Here is a 13209-nt window from a genome sequence, read left to right on the forward strand (position 1 = left end):
GACACTCTGAGCCAATAGTCTGGTCCTGGACTTATTTCCATCTGGCATAATTTACATATTTAATTATTTGTAGTTTTTTATTGCTATATTTATACTCTATTCTTGGTTGGTGCAACTGTAACAAAACCCAATTTCCCTCGGGCTCAATAAAGTATGTCTATCTATCTATCTTCTGTTTTTCAATGACCTTTTCATGGAGTTGCTTGGAGTGTTCTTTTTGTCTTCAATGTCTAGTTTTTGTCAGATGCTGACTCACCAGCAGTTGGACCTTCTAGGTACAGGTGTATTTTGATTACAGTACAATCAATTGAAACACATTGACTGCACACAGGTTATCTCCATTTAACTAATTATGTGACTTCTGAAACCAGTTGGCTGCACCAATGTTCATTTGGAGTGTCATATTAAAGGGGGGGGGTTAATACTTATGCAATCAATTATTTTGTATTTTATATTTGTTATTAATTTAGATCACTTTGTAGAGATCTGTTTTCATTTTGACAGGAAAGTCTCTTTCTGTTGATCAGTGTCAAAAAAGCCAAATTAAATCCACTGTGAATCAATGTTGTAAAACAATAAAACATGAAAACTTCTGGGGGGGTGAATATGTATTATAGGCACTGTGTCCGGAAAAGGCCAGCAAAATGATGAATGATCCCACCCTTCCTGCTCATGGACTGTTTGCCCCACTCCCATTAGGGGGAAGGCTGCACAGAATCCACGCCAGGACCACCTGACTCAAAAACAGTTGCTTTCCCCAAGCAGTAAGGGTGACCAACACCACCTCCCATCACTCCACACTCCCCCACCACCATTGCTTTATCATTTCCTGTCAGTCTCCTTTTGTACAGGCACTCCTCTACCTAGCATCATTTAATTTACATACAGTCAATCTATGTATATAAGCAATCTTTATGTATTTATTTGTGTTTAATTTTGTACTGCATTGGATCTGAGGTAACAATTATATAATTGCCTGGCCTGCTGGGTTCCTCCAGCATTTTGTGTGCGTTGCTTGGATTTCCAGTGTCTGCAGATTTTCTCTTGTTTGTTAGCTATTATTTTATTCTTACTTACATTATGTGTACTAGAAATGACATTAAACAATCTTGAACTTGTGGAAAAAGTAATCCTGTAACAGGCATCAGTAGAGCAGGCTGGGGAGAATGGCTGCTGAGAAATGTATAAACAGTGGTTGCACAAAACTTGTTTTCCCCACCTCTTCCGTTTTGATTGTTGTGGTTAAATGCAGCTGCTCGACCAAAGCAGGCTGAAATCAGAAATGTAGGGAGGTTGTGAACAGTGCCCTCCATTGAAGAGTGAGTTAATGACCGTCATGCTCTGACCTTTTTTTTCCCCTTTTAGAATCATGGAAAATATGTAGCACAGAACAAGATCATTTGACCCATTGTATATCTGCACTGTCCTAATCCCACAATCAGTGCTCTTCAATGTATATATTCAGTCATTTTTAACTGTTGAGTATTTCTGGCTCTCCCATCCCGTCAGATCCCTACCACTAGCTGGGTGAAAACCCTGAACCTAGCAGTGATATTGTCAGTAAACCATTTTGATGATAAGTAATAAAGAAATGCTATAAAATTTTTAACTCTGTGAGAGTCTGTTATTTTCTTTACTGAATATAGTCACCTTTTAGGATGTTAACTATTTACCTTTTATCCCCCAGCTTTGTGTTCCTCCTTGATCACGGACTTGAAATCTATGTCTGGAGAGGCTCCCAGGCCACTTTGAGTGCAAGCACCAAAGCGAGGTAAATTCATCTGGGGCATTGTCTATGATCTTGTTCACCAGAAAAGGACATAGAATACAGAAGGATGCAGCAAGACAATTTCAGGTGTTAAGGAGATCAGCCACAAGGAAGGATTGTAGAAGCTTCAGTTTACTTAAAAGGTTATGGGAAGCCTCCCAGTGCAATGTATTGATGAGGTGAATCCCAGACATCCCACCTCTCCCGGAAGTTCCGGGAGTCTCCCACATATGAATAGTGGCTCCCTGATGTCAGCAAATTATGTACAATATCCCGGAAATCGATTTTTTTGAAAGCGAGAGAGAAAGAGAGCGAGAAAGCAAGCGAGAGCGTGAGAGAGAAACCGAGCGAGCGACCACGAGAGAGAGAGAGAGAGAGAGAGAGAGAGCGCGAGAGCACGCCATGGCAGAGTGTTCCAAAAAAAAGAAAACATAAAACGTACGTCACCCCAGACTACACTAAAGTGTACCCCTGCTTAACAGGGGTCAAAAATAATGACAGTGTTGCTCGCTGCGTTGTTTGCAACAGTGACTTTTCTATTGCCCATGGTGGGTTAAAGTGTAAAAGACATGTTGAGGTGAGTTTAACAGGTGTCATTCATTCATTAGCATAACTAACGTTATTTAAACTAGCCGGCTGGCTGCTAAGGAGCTACTCTATCACAGATATCCCATCTTTCCGGGGAGTCTCCCACAAATTGATGGTGCTACCTCCCTGAAATCAGTTTTTGCAGGGTGGGATGTCTGGAATCCACCATATTACTTAAAGGTCAATCTGGCAGTGGAGCTAGAGTCAGTAAAATGAAATGTATGTAATTATAAAATATCCAAAGAATTTTTTAAAAAGTACTTATTTGTATTTATCTTCAGCTAAGACAGTGGTATCAAATCATTAAGGGCAGGAGAGATGCAGTAACTTGTTGCCTGGATGGGTTACACTGAATGGGCCATTTTTCCTGAAGTTCTTTTTTCTTTTGTTCATCATATAAGAGGTGGTATCTTCAATCCTGATGAACTGCTTAGATTAGATTAATGAGATGAGATCTGAGTCCTGCTGACGGAAACACTAAGATGGCAGCCAGCTGTTTTTTTTCTGTGAGGCCTATTTCCAGTTTTTTTTTTGAGGTTCAGTAGGATGACAATTCTACAAGGACCACTGTTGAATATATTGAACTGTTTAGTCATGGTTAATAATGGAATTTCTTGCCTTTCAGGCTATTTGCTGAAAAGATAAATAAAAATGAGAGAAAAGGAAATGCAGAGATTATACAGTTAACCCAGACTCAGGAAACACCAGAATTCTGGGAGACACTGGGAGGACAGCCTGAGCAGATTACATGTCATGTGGCTGACAACTTCAAGCCAGTAAGGCCTAAGCTTTATAAGGTAAAAATAAGACAGTATTTTTAACCTTAAGCATAAATGGCTGAAAAGCTTTTTTTTTTAACCTTTCTTGGTTCTGCTCTTTTAGTATAATGCATGTATTATGTGCATACTATCTTTATTCTGAGAATTGAGCCTTTTGGAATGGCGTATTGAAAGTAGTAACATTTCTCTTTCTCCTCGCCTCAATTCCCCACCTGGTTTACTCTCTCAATAAATGCAGTGCCACTAGGGGTCACATGAGACTGGTCAGGACTTCTTTTCTGTCCTAAATGTGGCACAATTATTTTAGCTGGCTACAACAACACTGAAGTTGGGATCTGTTGGACTTGCATCTGCATCCTGGTGCTGTAGCATTTCCTCTTCCTTGGGCACAGATGCTCAGTCTTGCGGGAGGCTTTTTGACAACTGTAATAATCAGCTTGTAGAATTGTGAGACACAGGAAGACAATCAACCCATCCTGTTGAGCTATTAAGTATCTCTAAAACAAGTGCTTAGGGGTAATTATTGTTTGCAAACTCCTTTGTGTCACTGTATTGTGCAAATCATGCTCCTACTTGTTTGTTTTTTTTTGTGCCTGTTTGTGTTCATGTTTAAGTTAATTATTAGAATTTATTTTACTAATCAGGCTGCTGCTAATTGTTGTGATGCATAACCAGGATTGGGATAAGACAGCGGCTAATGTCTGCTAATCCTTTCTGTGGGGTCATGTAGAAGCTGGCTATGTGATTTGGCATTAATTTAGTTTACAGCATGGTGCATGTTATATGCTTTCTCCCATGCTGCTTTACCCTTGGTTGCTAAGTTGCTTCTATGCAGTAAGTTCAATGTTGTAACAGAATACAGTACATGCACTTCCTTCCTGTGCTTGAGCTGGCTGTATTTGTTTTCACCCTAGGTGTCCATTTTTGATCTGTTTGCTCCTGACAATGAATATTGGTAACAAATCTATCATGTCCTAGCCCAGAATCTTGGACTGTCCAGAATGGTCCATTGCTATTAATCTGATAATAATCAGCTAACCCTAACCCTTTTCTTTCCAGGCGTTTGCTCTACTCTTTCATCTCTTTTTGAATACAAAAACCAGCAGCTGGGCTCAGAGTGAAGCTTTCCAGCCTTTTGTAACTTCGTTGGAAACTAGATGATGTAGTTGCTCACTCAGCTTTGAGCAGGTTCAGCAGGTTTTGGCAGCAAATGCAGAAACACTAACTGCTAACATTTCAGGGCCAGGACACTTCCCCACTTCAGACCTGCTGAGTATTTCTAGCATTTTCTGTTTTTATTTCAAATTTCCAGCACCTACTGTTCTAGATTTCCATTAGAAAAATATTATGTTCAGGGCTGTGGCTGTTTATATAAAAAAAAATTGTCCAGAGATCTAGTTTAAAGATGACTTTTTTTGACAGTGACAAAATTGTTTGTAATTTATTTTGTAAAGTCATTCAGATTTAGTTTTAAGAATGTGTCTTTAACATGAAGATTCTGCCTATAGACCACCAATGAGCTATGGGTCTGAATTAGGCCATTTGGCCCATTAAGTCTGCTCCACCATTTCATCGTAGCTGATTCATTTTCCCTCTCAGTCCCAATCTCCTCCTTTCTCCCTGTATTCCTTTTAGACCCTGATTAATCAAGAATATACCAACCTGTGCCCTAAATATACCCAAACAACAGGAATTCTGCAGATGCTGGAAATTCAAGCAACACACATAAAAATTGCTGGTGAACGCAGCAGGCCAGGCAGCATCTCTAGGAAGAGGTGCAGTCGACGTTTCAGGCCGAGACCCTTCGTCGACTCTTCCTAGAGATGGTGCCTGGCCTGCTGCGTTCACCAGTAACTTTTATGTGTGTTCCCTAAATATACCCAATAACTTTGCCTCCATACCGCCTGTGGCCACAAATTCCTCAGATTCACCACTCATTTCATGAGGAAATTCATCCTCATCTCCGTTCTAAAAGGCCACCTGTCTACTCTGAGGCCATGTCCTCTGATTTTAGACTCCCCTCACGATAGAAAACATCTTCTCCACACCTACTCCACATCTACTCTATCTAGGCCTTTCAACATTTGATAGGTTTCAATGAGGTCACCTCTCATTTTTCTGAATCCCAGTGAGTACAGGCCTAGAGCTATCAAACATTCCTCATATAACAAGCCTTTCAATCCCGGAATCATTTTTGTAGACCCCTTGGACCCCCACCAATGACAGCACATCTTCCTTAGATAAGGGGCCTAAAATTGCTCACAATACCCCAAGTGATTTATGAAGCCTCAACATTACATCCTTCCTTTTGTATTCTAGTCATCTCAAAATGAATGCTAATGTCAAATTTGCCTTCCTTACCCCGGACTCAGCCTGCAAATTAACCTTTAGCAGTCCCAAGTCCCTTTGCACCTCAAATTTTTGAATTTTCTCTCCATTTAGAACATAGTCTCTGCTTTTATTTCTTGTACCAAAGTGCATGACCATACACTTCCCAACACTGTGTTCCATCTGCCACTTATTTGCCCATTCTGTCTAAGTCCTTCTGTAGCTTCTCTACTTCCTCAAAACTACCTGCCCCTCCACCTAACTTTGTACTGTCCTCTAACGTGGCCACAAAGCCATCAATTCCATTATCCAATCCACTGACATATAACGTAAAAAGAATCAGCCCCAACACAGACCTCTGTGGAACACTAAAAGTCACCAGCAGCAAGCCAGAAAAGGCTCCCTTTATTTCCACTCTTTTGCCTAATGCCAATCAATTCTATCCATACAAGTATCTTTCCTGTAGTACCATGGGCTCTTAAATTGTTAAGCAACCTTGTGTGGCACTTTGCCAAAGGCCTTCTGAAAATCTAAGTACACAACATCAACTGATTCTCCTTTGTCTATCCTGCTTGTTATTTCATTAAAGAATTCCAACAGATTTCTCAGGCAACATATTTTCCCTTAAGGAAACCATGCTGATTACGGCCTATTTTATCATGTTCCTCCAAGTACCCTGAAACCACATCCTTAACAGTAAGCTCCAACATCTTCCCAACCACTGAGGTCAGACTAACAGACTAGGTCAGACTATAATTTCCTTTCTTCTGCCACTCTCCCTTCTTGAAGAGTGCAATTTTCCATTCCTCCGGAACCATGTCAGAGTTAGTTGATTCTTGAAAGATCATTATTATTGCCTCCACAATCTCTTCAGCCACCTCTTTCAGAAATCTGGGGTGTACGTCATCTGGTCCAGGTGACTTATCTACCTTTAGACCTTTCAGTTTCTCAATAACCTTCTCCCTAGTAATGGCAACTTCATGCATTTCTGCTCCCTGATGCTCTTGAACTTGCATACTGCTAGTATCTTCCACAGTGAAGACTGATGCAAAATACTTGGTCAGTTCTTCTGGCACTTCCCCCAGTACTACCTCCAAAATCACTTTCCAGCGGTCCGGTATCAAATCTTGCCTCTCTTTTACAATTTGCATATCTGAAGAAACATTTGGTATCCTCTTTAATATTATTGGCTAGCTTAACTTTGTATTCCATCTTTTCCTTCTTGATGACTTTTTAAATTGTCTTCTGTTGGTATTTGAAAGCTTCCCAATCCTCTAACTTCCCACTAATTTCTGCTCTATTATATGACCTCTCTTTGGCTTTTATGTTGGCTTTGACTTCCTGTGTCAGACACTATTGTGTTATCCTGCCTTTAGAATACTACTTCCTCTTTGGGATGTATATATCCCGTGCCTTCTGAACTGCTCCCAGAAATTCCGGGCTTTGCTGCTCTGCTATCGTCCTGTGTGCTCTGCTAGTGTTCCTTTTCAATCAATTATGGCCAAGTCCTCTCTCATGCCTCTGTAATTCCCTTTACTCCACTGTAATACTGATACATCTAACTTCAGTTTCTCCTCGTCAAATTGCAGAGTGAGTTTGATCATATTAGGATCACTCATTCCCCTAAGGGCTCCTTTACCTTAAGGTCTTTAATCAATTCCAGTTCATTGCACAACACTCAATCCAGAATAGCTGATCCCCTGGAGGGCTCAACCACGAGCTGCTTTAAAAAGCCATCTCATGGGCATTCTAGAAATTCTAGAAATTCGCCCTCTTGAGATCCAGCACCAACCTGATTTTCCCATTCTACCTGCATGCTGAAATCCTCTGTGACTATTGCAACACTGTGCTTTTGGTATGTATTTTCTAACTCCCGTTGTAATTTGTAGACCACGTCTTGTTTGGCGATCTGAATATAACATCCATCAGGGTCTTTTTACCCTTGCAGTTCCTTAGCTCTACCCACAACAATTTAATACCTTCCAATCCTATGTCACCTCTTTCTAATGACTTGATTTCATATTTTTTTAACCAACAGAGCCACGCCGCCCCCTCTGCCTACCTGCCTGTTTTTCTTCAATACACTGTATATCCCTGGATGTTCAGCTCCCAGCTGTAATCTTCTTTCAGCCTCGATTCAGTGATGCCCACATTGTCATACATGTCAATCTGTAATTGTGCTTCAAGTTCATCTATCTTATTCCATACTGCGTGCACTCAAATACAACACCTTCAGTCCTGTATTCATCCTTTTCAATTCTGTCCATCTTTTACATTGCATCTCATCTAGATGACTGCAATTTTGCCCTAGCATCAGCCTCTACTTGTTAGCATTCTCACCCCACACTGCCTCTGTTTTTATAAACCAACAACCTGAACCTCAGCACTATCACTCCAGTTCCCACCACAGTGCCAAATTAGTTTAAACCCTTCTGAACAGCTGTAGTAAAGCTGTAGTGAATAAGGATATTGGTCCCCCTCAGCTTCAGTTGTTTAAAACTCGTACTTTGTACTCATGTAAGTGTGTACATTTAAGTTTAAATCTCCATATTTAGATCACAATCCTGTCATACCCAAACTAAATTTTCAGTCATATTATCAGTCTTCCACAGAAGATTATTTACTTTCTGTGTATTAATCTTCTATCTTAAAACAAGTTCTTTGGGAGATTCCACTATGACCTGTTCCAGAAATCTTTACAAATGGATTCTACAATCTTAAAAGCAGATTTGCTGATTTGATTTTCATAAACTGATTTTAGTCTTAATTATTGTAATGCCTTTCATTACCTGTCCCCACTGCTTTTATGTTGGTCTTTTCAAATTGTAGCTGCAATTTGAATACTACTACTTATAACTTGCTATATCTTATTCTATAGCTCCACCCAAACTGATCGGACCGGCTGAATATTTCCAGTATTTACTGCTTTTATTTCACATTGCAAGCACCTATTTTCTGAAAAGTCATGTACCCTGAAGTATTCAGTCCCCCCTGCTGGATTAACCGTATCTTTTTCTCGTTTTCATTTCTGATTCACCAGTGATGTTGTGAATGCTTTGTGCATTCAGATGGGAACTTAGTCTTCACTTTGCGTCCAATTTTCCCTACTTTTGTCTATATTTGCTCTGTATTATACTCAGTCTCCTCCTGTCATTCTGCTTTTCATCACCCATATTGCAACTCTGTATTTCCCCCACGTTTGAACCTTCCCTCTCCCTTTTCCATCCAAGTACAGGTTTTAAAATAAAATGTTATTGCTTTTTGTTCCTTAGGTTGGATTAGGCCTTGGATATTTGGAGCTTCCTCAGATTCATTACAAACTCTCTGTAGAGCATAAAGTGAGGCCAAAGGTTGACCTGTTGCCCGAAATGAGACTGGTATAGTGGTTCTTCCCTTGTATAAACTTTAAAGTCATCTTTGTAGCTTTCCTTTCAGTTGCCCATGAAAGACTTTGAGCTTTCACTCTCATTTCAGCTCCAGAGTCTTTTAGATACAAAATCTGTCTATATTCTGGATTGTTGGTCAGATGTCTTCATCTGGATTGGACGCAAGTCTCCGCGATTGGTCAGAGCTGCAGCCTTGAAGCTGGGACAGGAACTGTGCTGCATGTTACATCGACCCAAACATGCTATTGTTATCCGAAACTTGGAGGGAACAGAATGTCAGGTAGGAAAATATGGCTTGGGTTGTATTGGTAATATATAGTCAAGCAATGGGGGGGGGGGGGTCAGTACATCTCAGTGTTGAGTTTTTGTTTTAGTAGTTTGTAGATTATGGAGGCAGTGAAAGAAGACTCCAGTGGTAAGAAATAAATTATTCTGAGGACTGAGCTAGGTGAAGGTTAATGTGGTGAACCTTGATTCCACTGAAGTGATTTAGTCATGGGAATGGGGAGTGCAATAAATCATTAATTTAGAAAAGAAAGAAAACAAAGTTGTGCCGAACATGTCCCAACCTTAGAAATTACCTAGGGTTACCCATAGCCCTCTATTTTTCTAAGCTCCATGTACCTATCTGAAAGTCTCTTAAAAGACCCTATCACATCCGCCTCCACCACTGCTGCTGGCAGCCCATTTCACGCACTCAGCAGTCCCTGCGTTTTAAAAAAAAACAACAACTTACCCCTGACATCTCCTCTGTACGTTCTCCTGAGCACCTTAAACCTATGCCCTCTTGTGGTAGCCATTTCAGCCCTGGGGAAAAAACCTCTGACTATCCACACGATCAATGCCTCTCATCATCTTGTACACCTCTATCAGATCACCTCTCATCCTCTGTCACTCCGAGGAGAAAAGGCCGAGTTCACTCAACCTGTTCTCATAAGGCATGCTCTCCAATCCAGGCAACATCCTTGTAAATCTCCTATGCAACCTTTCTATGGTTTCCATATCTTTCCTGTAGTGAGGCGACCAGAACAGTACTTCAAGTGGGGTCTGACCAGGGTCCTATATAGCTGCAACATTACCTCTCAGCTCCTAAATTCAATTCTGCGATTGATGAAGGCCAATACACCGTATGCCTTCTTAACCACAGAGTCAACCTGCGCAGTTGCTTTGAGCGTCCTATGGACTCAGACCCCAAGATCCATCTGATCCTCCACACTGCCAAGAGTCTTACCATTAATACTGTATTCTGTCATCATATTTGACCTACCAAAATGAACCACTTCACGCTTATCTGGGTTGAACTCCATCTGCCTGATTAATGCAGTCAGAATTCAGGAATGACAATGGGGATCAGTATGAATTGCAGTGGCAAGAGGGCTAGAAGTTTCCATGTAGGACTGTTGTTTAGGTTTATAAAGAGGGGTTTTGAAATTTTACTAATTGGACAATTAATAATTTCCTTTTTCCTTGAGTTACTCCTTTTTTCATATCAGTAACATTTACTGTATTATAGTGACAGGAGATTTTTGGTACTTAGATGGAATCCATTTGTCAGGTTAACTGTTCTGCTTTCCATAGATGCTTCCTGACTCCTAAGTGTTTTTCTTTCAAACTTCCAGCATCTCCAATTCATTTGATTTTTCCCTCTACCTCGGAGACTGGATGCTAGCTGCCTGGGTTATGTCTGACAATACTGAACACCAGTCTCTTCTTTCTCAGATAGTCACTGACTCATTTCTTCTAGAGCAGGAGTTTCCAACCTTTCTTGTGCCATGGACCGATACCATTATGCAAGGAGTCTGTGGACCCCAGGTCAGGAAGCTTGCGTCTAGAGAACTCCCCTCTGCACCCTCCAACCTCAAGTCTACCAGGGTCATAGTCTCTTCTGCCTCATCTCTATAATCTTGCATTGAACAACTTCTCCTTTGATAGTACTTTCTTCCTCCAAATAAAAGATGTTACTTTGGAATATGTTTAGGCTCATGTCCCTGTTTAAGTGGAAATACTGTATATATGCATGCTGTATTTGTATCCTACTTTGGTCTCTATGCTTCTATTGATGCATTTTAGTCACCTCTGTGGCCAAATTTCACCATGCTGTCACCATCACGACTCTTCTCTGACACCTCCCTTCCTTCTCGGTCTCCATTTTGATCGATGCCGAGTGAGCCAATTACTCTTCTGGCTACCTTGCCTAATGTTTCTTTCACCCTGCTTCCTGCAACATTATTCCATTTTCACAGTTCATCCACCTTTGTTATATTTCTTTTTCTTTTCTACTTTTAAGAGCAAGTGCTCCCAGTACACTTTTTTTTCCTTATCTAGTGATTTCTTTCCTTAGTTGACAACCATGTCCATTCCATTTCCCACTCTTCTCCAAACACAAATCAGGATAGAATCCCTCTCTTCTTTCCCTCTCAGATACAACAGATTATTATCCTCCACAATTTTACATACCATGCATATGATCCCACAACTGGATTACTTTACTACAGTCTAAAATAACTGTTCCCTCTGTGATGTTCTAATACACTCTTCCATCTTCACTAATTTCCAATGATACTTTTCTTTGTTATTGGAGGAGATGAAATTAATGATTTTAATTTTGTCTCACTCCCATTGGATCTTTCCATCTGTGGCCATCTCTCCAATTCCAAGAAAGCACGACATAAGCTGAAGGAACTGCACCTTCTCTTCTGACCTAGTCATCCAGACTCAACCCTGACTTTAACAGTTTGTGATATTTGGCATCCCAGAATATCTTTTGATGGAGTAGTAATCATGGTTGTTCAATAACAAATACGACTCTCTTTGTAACCAGGTGTTTAAATCTAAATTCCGTAACTGGGATGACGTTCTGAAGGTGGATTACACAAGAAATGCAGAGACTGTGTTGAAGAAGGGACTTGCAGATAAAGTGAAGAAGGATGCCGAGCAGAAAGACCAAATAAAGGCTGATCTGACTGCCCTGTTTTTGCCTCGACAGCCAGCGATGCCACTCGTGGAGGTATTAATTGTGCCAAAGCAGAACTGTTGTTGAATTTGGGTCCATAAACAAGTTTGAACAAATAGTCGTAAGGAAAGGAATTTTATAAACCTCTCTGAAGATGATTTTGGGAAGTGGGTGGTCATAGTCTTAGGATAAAGATTGGGCCTTTGGAACTGAGATGTGGGGAAATTTTCATTATTTGAAAGATTTACAGTCTGCTCTCAAACCAGCCTTGGAGAGAAGTACAGTTGCAAGAGAAAGTTTGAATCCTTTGCAATGGGTTTTCTGCATTAATTACTCATAAAATGTGGTCTGTTTGTTAATTAAGTCACAATAATAGACAAACACAATCTGCCTGAATTAATAACACACAAACAATTGTACTTTTCATGTCTTTATTGAACACATTGTTTAATCATTCACAGTCCAGGCTGGAAACAGTATGCAAACCCTTGTATTTAATAATTGGTAGAACCTCCTTTAGCAGTAATAACCTCCACCAAACATTTCCTGTAGCTGCTGATCAGACTTGCACAACAGCGGGGAGGACTTTTAGACAATTCTTGCATACAGAACTATTTCAATTCATCAATTTTTCTGGGCTGCCTTGCATGAATAGCTTTCTTCTGTTCATGCCACAGCATCTCAATTGGGTTAAGGTCTGGACTCTGACGGAGATTACAAACACAAATGTTCTTCTTTTTAAACCATTCTGTTGATTTACTCTTGTGTTTTGGATCATTGTCTTGTTGCATCATCCAAATTCTATTAAGCGTCAGGTGATGGACCACTACTCTGACGTTCTCCTGTGAAATATCTTGATACAATTTTGAATTCATTTTTCCTTCAATGATTGCAAGCTGTACAGGCCCTGATGCAGCAAGGCAGCCCCAAACCATGGTGCTTCTTCCACCATGCTTCACAATTGGGATGAGGTTTTGGTGTTGGTGTGCAGTGTCCTTTTTCTTCCAAACATAACGGTGTGCATTTCTGCCAAATTATAACTTTTGTCTCATCTGTCTACAGAACATTGTCCCAGAAGTGTTGTGGGACATCTAGGTGGTCTTCGGCAAACTTGAGGCACGCAACAATTTTTTTTTTTGGAGAGCAGTGGTTTCCTCTGTGGTGTCCTTCCATGAACATTATTCTTGTTCAGTGTTTTTCTTGTAGTGGACACATGAACAGAAAATTTAGCAAATTCTAGAGATCTCTGCAGGTCTTTTGCTGTTACCCTTGGGTTCTTTTTTTTACACCCTTCAGCATTGCCTGTTGTGCGCTTGGTGTGATATTTGCAGAATGCCCACTCCTAGGGAAAGTAGTAACAGTACTGAGTTTCCTCCACTTGGAGGCAATTTCTCTTACTGTGGACTG

At 40.5% G+C, this 13209-nt stretch overlaps 1 protein-coding gene across 1 annotated transcript in view; it reads left to right on the forward strand.

Moving 5' to 3' along the window:
- Window positions 1–13209, forward strand: part of flii (FLII actin remodeling protein) — a 61072-nt gene that overhangs the window by 31175 nt on the left and 16688 nt on the right. The window contains exons 17-21 of the mRNA XM_072268534.1: window positions 1688–1771; window positions 2982–3153; window positions 8736–8840; window positions 8938–9129; window positions 11671–11856. Of these exons, the coding sequence (XP_072124635.1) occupies window positions 1688–1771; window positions 2982–3153; window positions 8736–8840; window positions 8938–9129; window positions 11671–11856 (739 nt within the window). The remainder of the gene's footprint in view (window positions 1–1687; window positions 1772–2981; window positions 3154–8735; window positions 8841–8937; window positions 9130–11670; window positions 11857–13209) is intronic.

Source organism: Mobula birostris, chromosome 9 (assembly GCF_030028105.1).
Source record: "Mobula birostris isolate sMobBir1 chromosome 9, sMobBir1.hap1, whole genome shotgun sequence".
Lineage (NCBI taxonomy): Eukaryota > Metazoa > Chordata > Chondrichthyes > Myliobatiformes > Myliobatidae > Mobula > Mobula birostris.